The sequence below is a fragment of the Stenella coeruleoalba genome (genome assembly GCF_951394435.1).
Source record: "Stenella coeruleoalba genome assembly, chromosome: 15".
Classification (NCBI taxonomy): domain Eukaryota; kingdom Metazoa; phylum Chordata; class Mammalia; order Artiodactyla; family Delphinidae; genus Stenella; species Stenella coeruleoalba.
The window spans coordinates 26,019,926-26,036,085 of NC_137161.1; the positions used below are offsets into that span (position 1 = coordinate 26,019,926).

The 16,160-nt window shown below is 60.5% G+C and overlaps 1 protein-coding gene across 8 annotated transcripts in view; it reads left to right on the top strand.

The window, feature by feature from the left end:
- NOL4L (nucleolar protein 4 like) overlaps positions 1-16,160 on the top strand; it is a 129,462-nt gene that overhangs the window by 94,251 nt on the left and 19,051 nt on the right. For 4 of the 8 annotated variants that reach the window (XR_013831508.1, XM_079944150.1, XM_079944151.1 and 1 more), the window contains one exon: positions 5,698-5,839. Coding sequence is in view for 7 of the 8 variants with exons in the window: in XM_079944150.1 (XP_079800276.1) it covers positions 5,698-5,839 (142 nt within the window). In the remaining variant the exon portion in view is untranslated. Of the gene's footprint in view, positions 1-1,025; positions 1,060-1,812; positions 1,885-5,126; positions 5,148-5,316; positions 5,405-5,697; positions 5,840-16,160 lie in introns of those variants that run through there. The other 4 variants (XM_079944156.1, XM_079944153.1, XM_079944154.1 and 1 more) reach the window with 4 other exon arrangements.

A 16,160-nucleotide genomic window follows, 5' to 3' on the forward strand; every position in this document is an offset into this window, starting at 1 on the left:
TAATAAGCCATCTGATGAACTGAAGTGGTTAAGTTGGGGTCAAATGCGGTTCAGTACCTCCTTGGCATGCTCAGAAGGCTGTGTGTGTAATGCTCGCTGACATGGAGACAAGGGGGGGAATTGCCTCGCACTGAAGAATTTCCAGGGCCTGGAAGGGGCCTGCAGGTGTTCCTGAAGGAGGTGCTCACTTTCTCCGTCTTGGTGCCCGCCTGCTTGGGTTAGGGCCGGTGCCAGGGCAACTGCCTTGAGCCTGGTGGTCTTTCTGGCAGGAGCTTCAGCTTCTCATCAAAAAGACCCCAAGGGCTGGACAGAGAGGGGCTCTGTTTCCTGCCTGGCCCATGCCTGCCTTCCGCCCCTCCTCTGAAACACACACCCAAGAAGGCTCCTGGTCAGGGCTTACGGCTCACAACTGCGCTAAATTCACAGCAAATCCTCCTCCTTTTCTCTCTCAAAGCAAGTGGTAGAGATAGAGTTACAGCTCTGAGGAAAGGCCTGGAAAATGTTGTGGAGGCAAAGCCCAGGATCCCTGTCCTGGAGGATGCAAATGGCTCAACTTCAGAGGCACCAGGAACCCAGTTCCCGAGAAAGTGACCCCAGTTGTAAAATAATCAGGTTACTGATAGCACCTGCCCCTGGTTACGTGCCATGGATACAGGCGCGTTTCCACCATTTCCCCTCTGGTCTCCCATTTTCTCCTCCTCCTGGGCTGAGCCGTGCTTGGTACTATTGCTTGCAGAGGAGGAAGGGCCTCCGAACCTGGGTGGAGAGAAACTGAACCTGCCCGTGAATTTTGGACCACAGATAAGAGCAGGGAGGGTTTGGTCGGCTCCTCTCCTTCTGCCCAGAGTCAGGGCTGCCAGATTGGGGTGTGTCCCAGGGGCTGCCTGGGTGCTGTCTGCCTGCCCCCTCTCCCTGCCCCAACTCTTGTGTTCCCTTTTCAGAAGAACATTTGACCTGATCGCCCTGTGACCCGCAAGTGGCTCAGGTCCTTTGGTGCCTAATAAATGATGGACTTTTGTCAACAGGTGGGCAAGGCTGCAGGCTTCAGGGTGTCCGAAGGTAAGGTGAGAGGAGCCGGGGGTACTGGCTGGCCAGTCACGTGGGGTCTAGGGAGAGGGGACCTGGAAGTAATGGATTGTACACACTCTTATTTTCTAATGTAAGTTTCATTGAAGTTTGTTTAAAGAAAGAGAAATTAGTAGGCTGAGTTCCCTTGAGATTCCAGAGGGAAAAACAAGCAGTGCCCGACTTATGACCTCTGGGCCTGGCCCTTCATAGCCTGCGCTGGCATCTCCCGCAGGTCCTCAGGCCCGGCTGTGCCCCCCTCTGCTCATCGTTGATGGGCTCTGAACTGTGTACTGGTAATTGCCTGTGTAATTGGGCTGCTCCTGGAGCCTGGGCTCAGTGTGAGCCGGTGAGGTTACAGTCTGCCCTCTGCAGCTGGGAGCTCTGCTGTAGCAGGTGGGTGGCAGAGGGGGCTTGGGAAACCTTCTGTCCCAGGTCAGCCCTGGAAGTGAGGGTGTGGGAGCTAATTTTGATTGGAACTTAAGAGTTTGGCAGGTTTTTAAAGTTAGGTTTAATAAGTTTGATTTCTCACTTAGAAAATTGCTGTATCGGTGGTGTCAGAAGCTTAGCTAGAACCATCACCCACAAAACAGGGATTCGTGTGGCAGAACCCTGGGGGTTGTAGGAACCCTCGCTGGGGAGAGCTGGATGGTCGGTAGATAACTGGAGAGGGGGTTCCCCAGCCCCCTTCTCTCTCTGCGCTTACAAGTGGGTCAGAATTTTTCTCTGTTCTTCCCTAAATAACAGGGCCCTGGAGGAAAGGAGCCCTGCCACAGTCTTGGTGCCCCTAACGTAACACCAGCACATAGTAGATGCTCAGTAAGTGCGCGTCGACTCATTGACGAGAGTGAGCTGGGTGTGGGTATGGGTGTAAATACTGCTTCGTCTCCCACGGAGTTTCCTTTGGGCCTCGTCCTGAGACACTTTGTTGTTAAGGAATCTGATTCTTCCGACTGAAGGGAGGAAGTGTGGTGAGGGGGCCCCTCGGTGTGGGGGCTGTCATGTGGGCTCTGGGCACAGACAGCCTGGGTTCAGATCCCAGCTCTGCCACTAGCTACGGTGCCCTTGGGCAGCTGAGGCAGGTCTCCAAGGGGCGGGCGCCAGATCTGGAGATAGGCCTTACACGGGTGCCTGCTTTCTCTGCGGGGCTGTTGCGAGGAAATCTCATAACACCCCTGCCGCAGAGCCCTTCATGTGTGGGCACTGGGTGCTCTTCATTATCGGGCGATTGCAACTCCATGTAAAATTTAGCCCACCTGTGCCCCGTTTGGCCTGTCAGGGCAGGGAGAAGTGGAGGGGGGCCATTTTGGTGGATAGTTAAGTGATCTGAGCCAGAGAAACCTGAGGCTCTGCATGGGGGCGCCTGGCAGCTGCAGGGGGGGATGCGGCACGGCAGCCAGGGTCCAGGTTTCATATGGTCTCCATTCAGGAGCTGTGTTCAGTGGGTCCACGTCCCTGATTGTCAAACTGTTGCCGCGTCCTCATTAAACACCGGTATCATGCCAGGCAATTCAGCCAATTTGACTGGTCTCGCTGGCCTTGTCCAGAGAGCGTAGAGCCTGGTCCCCGCTCTTGGGAGGACTTAAGGTTTTCTTGGGGAAAGAGAGGGCGGAGAGCCACTGTGCCGCCTGCTGCAGCTGAGTTCTGTGCCTGCCTAAGTGCCAGGGCTGATGGTACCGGCAGGCAGAGGGTGTAAGGAAGGAACGATGGAGACTGAGCTGGAGTTGATGGAGCCAGGGGGACGGACGTGCGTTTGGAGTTTGGGTTGTGGGGCACCGAGGCAGTGCGGGCGTTCCAGGTGAGGGGCAGGAAGGAGGGTGCATCTGGGCCTTCGGGACCGCCCACCTGTGGCTCTGCCACTTGTTAGCTCGTGACCTTGGGCAGCTGCCTTCACCCCTCGGAGCCTCAGCCTCCTCATCTGTAGAATGGGGCTGATAACTGCACCTACCCAGCGGGCCTGTGGCGCACTTGGCACCTGATAAACATTGGCTTCTGTTGTTTCTGTTTTTTGTTTTTTTGTGGTACGCGGGCCTCTCACCGCTGTGGCCTCTCCCGTTGCGGAGCACAGGCTCCGGACGCGCAGGCTCAGCAGCCATGGCTCACGGGCCCAGCCGCTCCGCGGCATGTGGGATCTTCCCGGACCGGGGCACGAACCCGTGTCCCCTGCATCGGCAGGCGGACTCTCAACCACTGCGCCACCAGGGAAGCCCTGTTGTTACTGTTTTAAACGCTTGCCAGGTGGGGCTAGCATGTGGGAGCCTTCAGCGCTGCAGCCAGCAGCTCGGACTTGTTCTTGCTCCTCAGTGAGAACCTGTGTGTTTAGCGGAACACTCCTTCTCTGAGCTGAAGATGGCTGCCCAAGACGACGTGCCCCGCATGGCTCCGCTGCCCACCGCTCACCCATCCCCCGGCCACTGTGGCCTCCGGGCTGCTTGCTGGAAGCCACCAGCACGTGCTGGTGCGTGGTGCACTCCCCACGTGGACCACCCCCTCTCCAGCAACCTCCCTCACTTCTGCAGGCCTCTGCTCTAATTGTCCCCTGACCAGTGAGGCTCCTCTTGGCCACCCTGGCAAACACAGTCCTGCAGGTCCCTCTCCCTCTTCTTCTACTTTATTCTGCTTTATTTTGTAGCCCTCGTCGCCCTGGATATTATGAGTTTTTCTGCTGATTGTCCATCGCCCCCACTGGGCAGTGAGCACTGGGCAGGCCAGGAGTTGTCCACAGCTGAATTTTCCAGCACCTAGAAAGGTGTTGGGCACATAGTAGGTGTTCAGTAAATACTTGTTGAGTAAACGGACGGAGCATTTTGAATAGATGTGACTCCCAGACGTGAACAGAACACTTGGTCCTTTAAACCATGAGTGTTTCGACAATACCCAAGAGCCAGGAGAGGGCCTTCCTGCTTCAGCAGGGACTTCAGGTCATACCCTGAGCACAGTGACCCCTGGGCAGCCAGGAAGGAGCCAGGGCCCCAAGCGAGGAGGGCCCAGTTCCTGGCTCCCAGAACCTGTATGGCCCTACCCCTCCAAGGGTCCTTCTCCCCACCTGCCCGCCACCCCTCGCTCTGGGTCCTGTCCTGTTAGCGTAGGGAGAGTCGTGTTGCCCTTTGTGCAGAGAGAACCTTTTGAACGTGTGTCTCTCCCTCCTCCCTCCGGGTGTGAGAACACAGTCTGAGTGAGTGTGTGAGTGAGCGTCCTTGTGTATGAGGAGCAGGGCGGCCTGTGGGAGGGAAGCAGAGTGTGTGCGTGTGTGGGGAGAGGGCACGAGAGCACATGTGGTCCCCGTCCCCTGAGGCTCTGGGCGTGCTGCGTGGGGACCCCTGAGCTGGGCGGAGCTGGCGTTCGGGCCGGGCTTGAGTCCTCCTGATTCAGCCGCAGAGGGTGCACACTCGTGCTGCACAGAAGCTATAAATTCCAGGAAACTCCCTGCCAGCCGGGCTGGTGGGGGAGGGAGGGAGGATAATCCAGGCTGGTTCCCCAGCACTTGGAGAGCAGATGTGTCTGCCTCGGACAGCAGCAGAAGAAAGTTCAAACCGAAGTGTGTTTGCTCGCTGTAAAAGAGACCTCTGTGAGGGGCCCCTGGAGGGAGGCCTTTGGGGGGTAGTGCTCTGCCAGAGGTCCTTACTGGGGGCCCACAGAGGCCACTGTATCTTGCTGGGGAAGGGGAAGGGGCAAAGCCAGAGCTCCAGGGTGTGGGAGCCGCTGGGTCATCTTTCTTGCGTTTTGCAGCCAGCTCCCAAACACAGTTGCTTGCTGCCCCTGAAAGAGGCTGGGCCAGGAGGAGGTGGGGTCCCTTCCCACTGGAGGGCTGGGTTGAAGGGGCCCCGCCCCGGGGGTTCCCGGATGACTGGCCAAGGGCTCACTGAAGCCAGCGAGGGGAGAGGAGGCAGGCGTGGTCCTCTCCAGCAGGCCCTCCGGCTGTTTGGAAGGCCCTGGCGGCCCCCCAGGCCCTTGAGCCGAACCCCCTTTGCGGTCTGATCCGAACCCTCGCCTGCCCCACCCCCTTCCTTCTCTATACTTCTGGGGCTGGCCTTTTCAGCTCTGGAAGCCGCCCAAGAGCATATCTTTGAAGCACAGCAAAGGTTAGGAAGGAGGAAGACAGAAATGTCCTCTGGGCTGGGGGAGTGGGAGAAAGGAATTCCATGCATGCTCCACGGGAGTCGGGAAGCAGGCGTGGTGGGCGCGATCAGCCTGGCCTCGGTGGTGCCCGGCGTGTCCCGCTGCCCACTTCTGCTCGCCTGGCCCTGCGTGGAGTGAGCCCTCGTCGCCGGGCTGTGGGCAGGGAGTGGGGAGCAGTGGCCCTTGTTTACAGCGGTTGCTTCAGCCTTGGCTCACAGGGGTAAGAGCCAGGCCCTGCGATCCGCCCCTACAGGATGCGAAACCTCGTAATTGTCTTCAATTACAGACAGCGCCGGCCCTCAGCCCCGGCTTCCGACAGGAACCAGAGCCCGAGCCACTTCCATGGGAGGGTAGGGGGAGCAACCCAGCCCCCACTGCAAGGTTTGGGGGCGCCCTACGGCCTTTGGGGGCACCTCCAAATGCCCACGGGCCTTGGGGTTCACCCAGAATGCTGCCGAGGGGCTGCAGAGAGCCCGTCCCTGTTGAACGCCCACCTTCTTTGTCCCTGATCAGGATGAAACTTCTGTGAGCAGTGAAGATTTTGATATGAACGACTCCACATGGATGTCAGCTGACCCACACCTGGCCTCCAGCCTGAGTCCCAGCCAGGAGGAGAGGATGCGGAGCCCGCAGAACCTCCACAGCCAAGAGGACGGTGAGTGTCCCTTTGTGGCTGGTGGGGGAGGGGCTGTGTCCCCGCCTGCAGGGTCCTAGGAATCCCTGGGGGGGGGTAGGGGGGGCAGGGGTAGAATCTGGGCTGGAGCCTCTGGGGGCGGCTGGGCCCAGGCTGACAGCTGCCCCCAGTGTTCTCAGCGTCTCCACAGGCCCCACTGCCCCAGCCCCTAGTTCCGGGGAGAACAGTTGTTCCTCCCAAAGGTGAAGGGCTCAGAGCTCTTCGGGGATAGGCAGCCTGATGGTGTCCTCCCTGTTTGCTCTGATGCTCACGGGCTGGTGGGATATGGATTTTGAAGTTATCACGGTTCAGGTCTGGGAAGGTTAACAGTGTGCCTGACCCGGAACAGTGCAGCTGCCCAGTAACGAAAACAAGAGCTGGGCTTCTGTGGCCTGCATGTGAGGCTACAGGACCAGGGTCCCTTCCCTTCCCCTGGTCAGCGAGCAGGCAGTGCGCTTGTCCACGTGTGTGCCCAGGCCCTTGGGATGAGAGGTGGTCTGGTGAGGAGCTGTCACCCGCCAGGGCCTGCCAGCCAGCCTTCTCTTGCCTCTCTTGGAACACAGGCTCCTTTCTTGGGGTAGGAGCGCTGGGGTCAGAGTCAGACCCCAGAGGTGCACTCTGGTGCTCCCACGCTGAGCCCCGGGGCTGGGCTCTGGGACTCCGGTGCCTGCCTCAGTTAGATGCATTTGTGGGCGTGGGGTGGCACCTGTAGTCACAGCGTCCCGGGCGGGCCGGGCTCTGCTCTCCCAGAGGAGGTGCTTGGGGGTGGGGGATGAGCTGGAGAGAACTGGGGTGTAGGGCTGCAATTAGGAGGGGTCGAAGGTCGGGGCCTGGAATGTGGGCGGGAGGTGCAGGGTTAAAAAGGGGTGTAATGTTAACTCTGTGAAACGGGTTAGCCTTAAAGAGTAAATAAGGGGTAGGAGCCTTGCAGTTTGGGTCAAAGTTCGTCTCCATGGCGGAACCCGCGTGCCTGCCTCCCCACAGCCCTCCCGGGCCTGAATCCGGCTTTGTCTGGGAGGAGACCCAGCCCGGAGGCCGCTGGGGGTGGCTGCGCCTGGGGCTGGGGAGCCCAGGGTGTGGTTCTGTGAGGAGTGGGGTTCGAGGCTGCTGGGAAGGAAAAGGCTTTTGTCCCTTGACGCTACATGAGGTCAGCAGGACCCCCTTGTGCTGCGAGCCTCCCAGACCGATTCCGCCTTCCAGCTCCAGCGTTCCCGCGGGTGGGGAGCGGGGCAGGGGCAGCGCATGCTGTCGGGGGGCTCTGGGGCCCGGGCGTGCCCAGCAGCTGACCTCCCGCCTCATCTGAGCTGATTGAGGGCCACAGCCAAAGGCCACACCGAGGGCCACACCAGCAAAGCTCAGCCCAAGGCTGTCGGTTACACCTTCCCAGGAAGGATCCAGAGCATTTATTTTTAAAAACCCCAGAGTAGTAGGACTGAGTGGGGGCCCTAGTCCCCCAACTCATTCTCAGAAAACTCGTGTTATTGTTGCTTACAACCACCCTTTGGCGGGGGGCGCGGTGGGGGGTGTCTCAGCTCTGTCAGAGACACTTTCCAGGGAGATGTGGTGATATGGGGGGGCCTCCAGGATCAGGTAGCAGAAGGGAGTGTTTCTGTGGGGTTTACAGGGCTTCCCCAGCCACGGAGGCTAATGGGGTCAGTGTGTCCCGCAGCCCGTCCTGCAGGAGCCAGGTGGCGGCGCCAACCCGGGTGTGTGTCGTCACACGTGTCCCCCACCCCTCCGGCCGCCCAGGTCCCTCCTGACTGGGTGCTGGGGCCGAGGCAGGCTGGCCCGCTGACAGGACGAGGGTGTTTATGAGGGCAGGCAGCCAGAGCTGGAGACAGGGAGGATGGTGTTGACCACGATACCATCGATTTAATTATTTCATCAGAGGCTGTGTCTGGAGGCTGTGGGTTGACGTGCTGGCCAGAGGCCGACCCAGACCCAGTGCAGGGGGTCGCAGGCTTTGAGAGACCGGCTGGCTTGGTCTCTGCTGCCCTTCTGGTCCTAGATCTGGTGGTGACTCCCGTGTCTGTCCAGACCAGTGGGCTCCCAAAGCTGGGCGCAGACCCGGCCTGGAGTCCTTGGCCAGCCCTCCAGCCCTCCCTCTGCAGGTGCCTGCAGTGTAGACGTGAGCTGAGATCCCGCTCCCATCAGTGAATCGGTGGGAGACCGTTGGGGGCTTCAGGGTGTTCTCATGTTCCCTGTTGTTAAAGAAGGACCGGGCAGGGACAGGCCAGGCAGGGGCTCTGTGTGCGTCCAGGCACAGCCCTCCATGGTCTCCACTCCCTGCTCCCGTGCCTTCATCCAGAAGCTTCCCCAACGCCACCGACCCCCAGGACGGCTTGGCGCTCGGTCTCTGGCCCTCGGTCCTGCCTCGGGGGTCCTCAGTCTGAGGCCCCCACTGTGAGCTCCGCAAAGGGCAGACCACGTGGATCTCGCCCTCTGCTGTCCCCGGTGACTCTGCACGCCTGGCACGTCATAGGGGCCTGCTGAATGTTTGTTGCCCGAATGAATAAAGGAGCAAGCATTTATTGAGGCCTACCCCCGAGCGCACCCTCCAGAGGGGATAGAGGTCTGCCCCCGCCAAGTCGGCTCCTTTGTTCCTGAGGCTACCCCCCAGTCTGAGCACCTGGGGCTTTTCCTTTAGCCAGAAAGTGTGGGGACTCCCAAGGCCATGCCGGGGAGCAGCATCCCACCCCTGCTGCTCAGGGATACAGCCAGAGCATTTCAGGAAACGAGGCAGTTTGCACAGATTCACACCTGTTGGTGGATGTGAATCGGGGGCCCTCCTCTTCCTCCAGCACCTCCTCCTCCCTCCCCCTTTTTCAAATTTTAGCAAAGGCAGATAAGGGCTGGGCCTTGGCAGGGCAGGTCCCATGGCTGAGACCAGGAATGAACCAGGCCAGTTCTCACTCCTGGGAGCTTGTCTGAGGTTCAGCAGCTGTGGGAGTGTGCTCGCCACGAACACAAACGCGGCGGCTGTGCTTTTGTCCCCGAGGCTGCCACTGCCTGCGATGCCTCGCTTCAGGTCTCTTTCACGGCCCCGTTCCTGGCTTCTTGAAATCACGGCATCGGCTGCTTCGGCCGGGGAGCCCCGTGGTGCTTCTTCACTGGCGGCTGGAGCTGCTGTGGGTGAGCACAGGGCTCTTGTCCCGTCTCAGGGGAGGGAACTGTTGATCAGTGAGAGAACTTGGGTGATCTGGCCAGAGTCGGGAGGGGTTGCCAAGGCTGCTGCCCTCCTCTGTCCTCTTTGGCAGGCGTCGAGGTCGTGTGTGAGGTTCCCCGGAAGATGGGCACGGGAGCCTGGGAACCAGAGGAGGCTGTCCCCCCAAACTCAGAGCACTACCTTCTCTGAGTCGTGATCCAGGGCTGAGTGATCCAGGCTGTTCCCACCACTGCCTGCAGTCCACGTACAGCCAGGTCCCCTCCAGACCCTCCACTAAGCCCCAGCTGAGGCTTTGGGCTTTCTTTTGAGTCCACACAGAGCCCTGGTCTCATCACAGGTGCCTGGAAAAACACCCAGGAGCTGCATTTAGGGGGTGGAGAGGAGGACAGTTGGAAGAAGCCAACTGTGGAGACTCCGTCCAGAGACATGGTGGTCTGGCATTGACTTAGGACCAAACGGCACATCCCTCTGTAGTTATGCCCCGTCAGTGGGATTATCTGTTCGATGACCGTCTCTTCCCCAGTGACCGACTGAGCACCCTGAGAGCCAGTTCCCTGGTGCCCAGCATAGCACCTGGCACAGAGCAAGTGAGGGGGAGTGTCTGTTAAATGAGTAAGCGAAAGAGGGCCCAGGCCGGGCAGGTGAGCCAGCAGGCTGCTGGATGTCAGATGCATGGCCAGGCCAGGGCCCTCTCCTTCCATTTCGCCTTGATGTGCTTCACCAGGCCTCTTGCTCTGCCTCTTCCTGAGCGGAAAATGTGAGGCCTGGCCTCCAGAAGGGATGCGGGGGGTGGGGAGTGGACATTACTCACCTTCCGGGCAGACAGGAAGTCACCGCCAGGGCAGAACCGGGGGTCCTGCTTCTGTCTTCCTGCAGGGCCATTGGGGTTTGCTGGGCAGGAGCTGTGGGGCATCTGGGGGGCCTCTTGTTTGTGCCTCTCAGATGGGAGGCTCCTCCAGCCTTGGGCCTCTGGGACCCACTGGACCTCGGAGCTTCCCTCCCTCCAGGGACATGGTGCCGGCGCTTTCTGCCTGCAGACTGGACGTCTGGGGTCTCTCCTCCAGTGGCCATCACCACGTCTTGAGGCTGGACCAAGGCGCTGAGGGTCCTGGCTTAAGCCTTTGGTTCTTTCAGGGCTCTCCACCAGCCTTGTCACATGAATATCAAGCCCTGTGGCCTGGGAGGCTGTTAACCCCTCACCCCTTCAAGGAACCTGCAAGAGAGGGACAGGCACACAGAACGTGGGACCCCCGCCAGGTTGTAAGCGTTCTGAGGGCAGGAGATGTGTCTTTAAACGTATCTTATTTTTTACCTTCTTTCACAAGTATTACATTCATTGTAGAAAACAGAAAAAAAACAGGAGCAAAAAAAAAAAAAAGACAAAGTTACCAATGTTACCAGTGCTGTTTTTCTTAGTCTTTTCTGTGTATATAATCGAAGTCGTTTCCTTTAAAAAAAAAAAAAAGGTGGGGGAGAGGGATCGTGTAGTGTTGGACCCACGTTTTTTTCCACATGGTGTCTCGTCTCTCCCCATCGCTGATAAGGCATTTTTAAAGGTTGTCTGGTCACCCCAGTGACTGGAGGTCCCATTCCTGAGCCCACTGTTTGCTCAGCTCTGCGCTGGTGGCAGGTTGGCTGCGACCCTGTGAGCTCAGAGCTGTGACTAGGCCTGACGTGCAGAGGGAGAGGGAGAGGTAACGTGCCCGGACTCCAAGTGGCCACAAGGGTGTCTCTGACTCCAGAGCCTATGTTTGGGCCACTCATGGGGAAGGCCATCCCAGCCCCCACTTTTCTGTTGTCACAAACAGTGCGGCACGGAGCAGCCTCGGGGCCGAGTGTCCTCTTCTGGGCTTTATCCCCAGTCCTCAGCTCAGAGCAGGTGCCCAGCAAACGGCTCTTGAGAAGCTGGTGGCAGAGACGGGGGACCAGCGGAAGCCTCTCGGAGGAGGCTGCGTTGTGATGTCGAAGGCAGGTGTCAACAGCCTGGGAAGATTGGGCAGAACGTCAGGAGGAGGCTGGGAAGGGAGGGAGATGCTGCATGCCAGCGTTGGGGATTTCCTGGGTCACATGTCTCCAGAAGCTCCTTGTGGCCCCAAGCTTCAGCCAGGAGAGAGGGCCCAGGCCAGGCGAGAGGCTGGCACGCAGGGGATCCGGGAGGAAGGAGAGAGGTGAAGCCGCCTCTGTGGGCCCAGGGTCTCTCCCGGACTCGGCCCCCTGCCGGCAGCCCCTGGCACCTTGCCGTGGCTCTCCCGAGCAGGTCCTGGCCTGCCCTGGTCCTGCAGTGGGGTCTTAAGCAAGTTGTTCACCTCTGATCCCTGGCTGCTGTCTGGAGCGTGGCCTGCCTGACTGCAGCCATTAATCCTGGTGTGTCTCAGGAGCCCTTTGTGAGGAGACCAAGGCTTCCTGCCTCCTGACTCTTGCTGCCCTTGGGTGTGGCGCTCCACTACCCAGACACGCAGACTGGGCAGCAGCAGGGGCGGTCACCTGGGGAGCGGGTGTGTGACTTGCTTGCCCAGGGCTCGGTATTTACAGCAGTGCCGCCTCCCCTGTCCTCACCCACCTGGGCCGGTCTCCACAGAGGGTGGGTCTGCAGGGGGAGTGTGCCCTAACCCCAGCCACGGTGAGCCAGCCCAGGCTAGATTCTGCCTCTGCGGCCTGTCTGCTGTGTGGCCTGGGGCCAATCCCTCCCCATCACTGGATGGCGGGGTGAGGACTGGACAGTGTGTGGACAGGGAAGGCTGGTGACCGGAGAGGGGATCGTTTCCTCTCAGGTGGCCAGGCAGCTGCAGGAGCCTCTGCTGAAGAGCCGGAGGCTGGGGTCCGTGGCCGACTGGCACTCACAGGCTGAGGGGGCTGTAGGTGGGTCAGGAGTCCGCCTCACTTTACCCCATCCACCCGACCCTTCACTGCCCCATGCGGTCCAGTCCTGTCTCCTCATCCATCCAGGTCTTTCTTGATCCCTTCTGCCCACTGCGCCCTGTGGGGTTCTGACCACGGCTTTCTTTACAAGCTCGCGGCTTGGGCACCCACAGCTTGCTCTAGCATCTCCTGAGTTCCTGTCCCACTCACCACCCATGTGTGCCAGGGCCTGTTGGGGGACCTTACATCTCCCAGGATCCTGCTCTCTAATCTGCAAACCCCAGACCCGTCCCAGGCTCCCTCACTGATGGGCAGCCCCATGGGCAGCTGCAAGTTAGCTCTTCTGTCCAAGGAGAAGGCGCCCGGGCAGCAGCTTAGCTCCTGTGTGCTGGCCACTGTGCCGGGCACTGAGGATGCCACGGGAGTGTTCCTGGCCGGGGATGGAAGCTGCTTGTGCAAGGGGAGAGCCGAGAGGCTGTACTGCGAGCGGGGTTGGGGCCAGGCCAGGCAGGCTCTGAGACGATCGCCCGCATTACCCCTGAGCCTCGGCCACTTCTCGTGTTCTGTGCGCATGGTACCCACCCTCCCACGGGCCCACCCCTGCGGTTGGAGCAGCTGTCTCCCCAGCCGGGGCCCCAAGGCTTCACAGCCTGCTGCAGCCTGCTCACTGCGGACCCAGCCCTCGTTGGTCATCCTCCCTGGTCACTGTCACATGTGGGGGGGACTGTAGCCCCTTCACAGTGGCCTCCCTGGGATGGCTTCCTGCAGTGGGCCTTTAAACTGAGCCTCCTCTCCCCCACGCCTGGTCTGGTCCTGACTCCACCTTTCTCAGGTGAGACTGGAAGCTGTGTCTGGGCCTTATTTTCTGGCTACAGGTCACATACTTCCTCCTTCTAGAGCAGGAGCTATTTGCTCCTATTCAAGGCTCCGAACATCCACACCGGATGGAGAGAGGCAGTGGCGGCGGCGGCCTCCTGCCCCCGCCCCCCAACCCCAGAACTAGGGCCCAAGCCCTTCCGGGGATTGGCCGTGGGCCACCCTGCCAGGCCCGGGTCACAGGAAAGTGTCCATCATCAGCTGGGCTGCAGGCGGCACAGACAATGCTGGGCTGTCCTGGCCTCCTGCCGCTGCGGGGTAAGGGAGGCTGGGAGACAGCACCGAGAGATCCCTTTATCCCCGGAGCAGGCCAGGCCTGCACAGCCCTGGCCTTGTGCAGGCTGCCAGGGTCTTAGGCCCTCACAGGCCCCCAGACGCATAGGGGCATAGGGCAGGACACGCTCCAGGGCCCTAGAGGTAAAGTTCACCTGCTGAGAAAGGGAGAGGGAGATCCCCCCCGACACCTGGAAGATTCGCCTAGGCCTGCTGAGCCATCGGGGTGTCAGAGCCCTGCTCCCCCCTGCCCCCCTCCCCAGCCCAGGACACGTGGAAACCCAGCTGCCTCTTGCCCCTCTGTGGAGGCAGGCCTGCTGTGCTGGAGAGGAGGCCGGGGGAGGGGTGTGTCGGAGAGGCTTCGCCACCGGAGCCTGTCCCCAGGCCACGTTCCCAGGAACCAGGAAGTGACCGGGGCCACGCTGGCTTGATCACTCTGACCTAAGGGCTGGGATGCACGGAACCCAGACGGGCTTCCTAGCCGTCTGGCAGAAGGCCTGCCAGGCCCTCAGAAGCCACACGCACAAGCACACAGGCTCTGGGGCTAGGGCCCTGCCCCATGAATCATTCACACATGCTTGCCCGAAGTGGCTCTTTTCGCTCATTTTTTTGGGGGTTGGGTTGAGGGGGTGCAGGGGACATCTCAGCTAGAGAGTTGCACACTGAATTAGCATTGAGGGCTCACTGCCTGTGTTTGGCCTTGAGGGTGGGGCCAGGGAGACCTTCGGGCCTGGGAAGACAAAGACCCAGGCAGTCCATATTGGGAGTGTCTTCCCCCGGGGCACATTGGGCCAGGATATGTTGGGGAGGGCCGGCAGAAAGTGGGACAGTGGCAGGGGTGGGGGCTGTCCCATAGTACAGATGGGCAGATCGAGGCCAAGAGAGGAAAGAGCATGGGGGTGGGTGCTTCGGGGAATCAGGCAGCACTGGGGCTCCTCTGTGCTCTTCCATTTACACTGTGTGACAGCCAATGACTTCCCTCTGGGATCCTCTGGTTCCTTCCTGACGTCTGTTCCGGGGGGTGGTTGTGCAAATCAGGCACGATGAGTCTGCCTGGCGCCTGCCACATACTTGGTGTCCACCCCCACCGAAGGCGGCGCCTGCCCCCAGTGCCCCGCCACCAGCCCTGCTCAGGCCACCTGCCCCAAGACCCCAACTCTCATCTGCAACTTGGACACCTCTCTAGGGGCTGAGACCCCAGGGTCCCTGCACTGAGCAAAATGATTTCAGTTTTAGAGGGAAGTCACAAAAATCTGGGTCTGTGCTAACGTGGGAGCCACAGACCGCTATGGAAAAGGGCTCGTGCAAATTGAGGTGTACCGTGTAAAATACACACTGAGTTTCAAAGGCTTTGTATGAAAAAAGGATGTGAGGTATCTCAGATTTAACACGGAATTAATTATTAGTTGAAATGATCATATTTTGGATATACTGGGTTAAATAAAGTAGTTTATTAAAATTCATTCCACTTGTTTTTTGTTTTTTACGTTTTTTAATGTGGCTGCTAGAAAACTGACAATTCCGTAGGTGGCTCGCGTTACGTTTCTGTTGGACAGCGCCGCTCTGGACTCTGAGGGCTCAGGTGTTGATGCCACCTTCAGGAACGAGTCATAAAAGTGCAGGAAGGTGGATGCTGTGCAGTAGAGGTGCTGGGGGTGTTGGGGGCAGGAGTGGAGCTGGGATGGGGAGCAGGGGCCGGGCCAGGCCTTGGGAGCCACAGGGATGGAGCGGGGTGGCGCTCAGGAGGGGCAGCTAGGCGGGCAGCGGGGTCCAAAGGCAGACTGTGGGGCAGATGCCCGGCGTGGCCCCACCGCCCAGGATGGTGGGGTCCCAGGGACGCCGCCTCACCCAACTCCTCGGTGTCCCCCGTTTGACCCCAGGGCCCTCTTCCGGGAGGAAGAGCCGGGTAAGCCTGCCAGGAGCCGGGTGCTCCTGGGAACTAGGCATCATGTCAACACAGCCTGGCCACTGGCCTTTGTCAGAGCGGAGGCCAGCCCTGGCGAGGCGCGCACCCCAAATTCAGAGCAGAGTCAGGGCCCCCGGACTGCAGCCCGAAGCCACGTGGCAGGGGGGAGGCGGGGCTGGCTCTTCCACATCCTGGGGGCCGCCGGGGCCGCGGTGGGGCTGCGGCTCCAGCGCTCTCCCCTCCCCGCCTCCTCCGGGCTGTGTCCTGTGTGTGTGAATTATCGACTCCCCCTCCTCTCCCCTGCCTGGAAGCCCGCCAGGAGGGGGCGCTTCCTGCGGCAGCCCAGCCGCACCTCTGGCCACAGCGGGCAGCCTGCGGTGGGCACTCTGGGCTGGTGGGGCCCGGCCTGTGGTCCCAGGGCCGGTGGACCTTCGCGCTCTTGCCCAGCCCTCCTCGGGAGCCTGTGAGGGTCGCCCCTGGGAGAGGGCGCCACCGGCTGTGGCCCCAGAGCCTGGTGTGGCGATTGGCGGCTCGCACAGAGCCGGGCTTGTGCGGACTGCGGGGTGCTGGCGCCCACATAAGGGCATTGTTTGCCGAGGTAAAAGGGGTTTTTGTCTCCTTCTGGAGACTGGACAGAAGGAGGAACAATTTCCTCCATTCATCACTAATTCCCCCATTTGAATAGCAGCGCATTGCCCCACGTTACATAGATGGGCACGCAGTCCTCCCCTGCCCATAGGCATTCCGGGCACAGGTGGTGGGCCCTGTGTCCTGCCCAGACCCGGGAGCTGCCCTTCGCCGGAGCCAGGGAGGCCTGGTTTTGTGGAAATGCTCGGGAGGGGTGCATTCCCGCCGCTTCCCTGTGGCCCCGCACTGCACTTGTCCCTGTCACTGCAGTCACAGGCTGGGGGCCGTCCTGTCCTGCTGGCATTGTTCGGGGCTCCGGCTGGCCGACCGTGGGTGGGGTGCCCACCCTGGAGGGGCCTCCTGGCACGGCTGCACAGATAAGGACCAGGTGGAGACAAGAGGGTCACTTCCAGCTCCGTGTCCCGTGCCTGGAGGCCTGCACCCCCGGCAGGCCCAACTCCTGCACTCCGTGTACTGGGCCCTTGGTGCCCATGGGGCCAGCTGGGTTCTTTCACAGGGTCATAAAGTGTCAGAGCCCAAGAGGGCGTCAGCGGCAACTCCCTAGACTGCAGATAAGAGGAGCCCAGGGAGGCAGG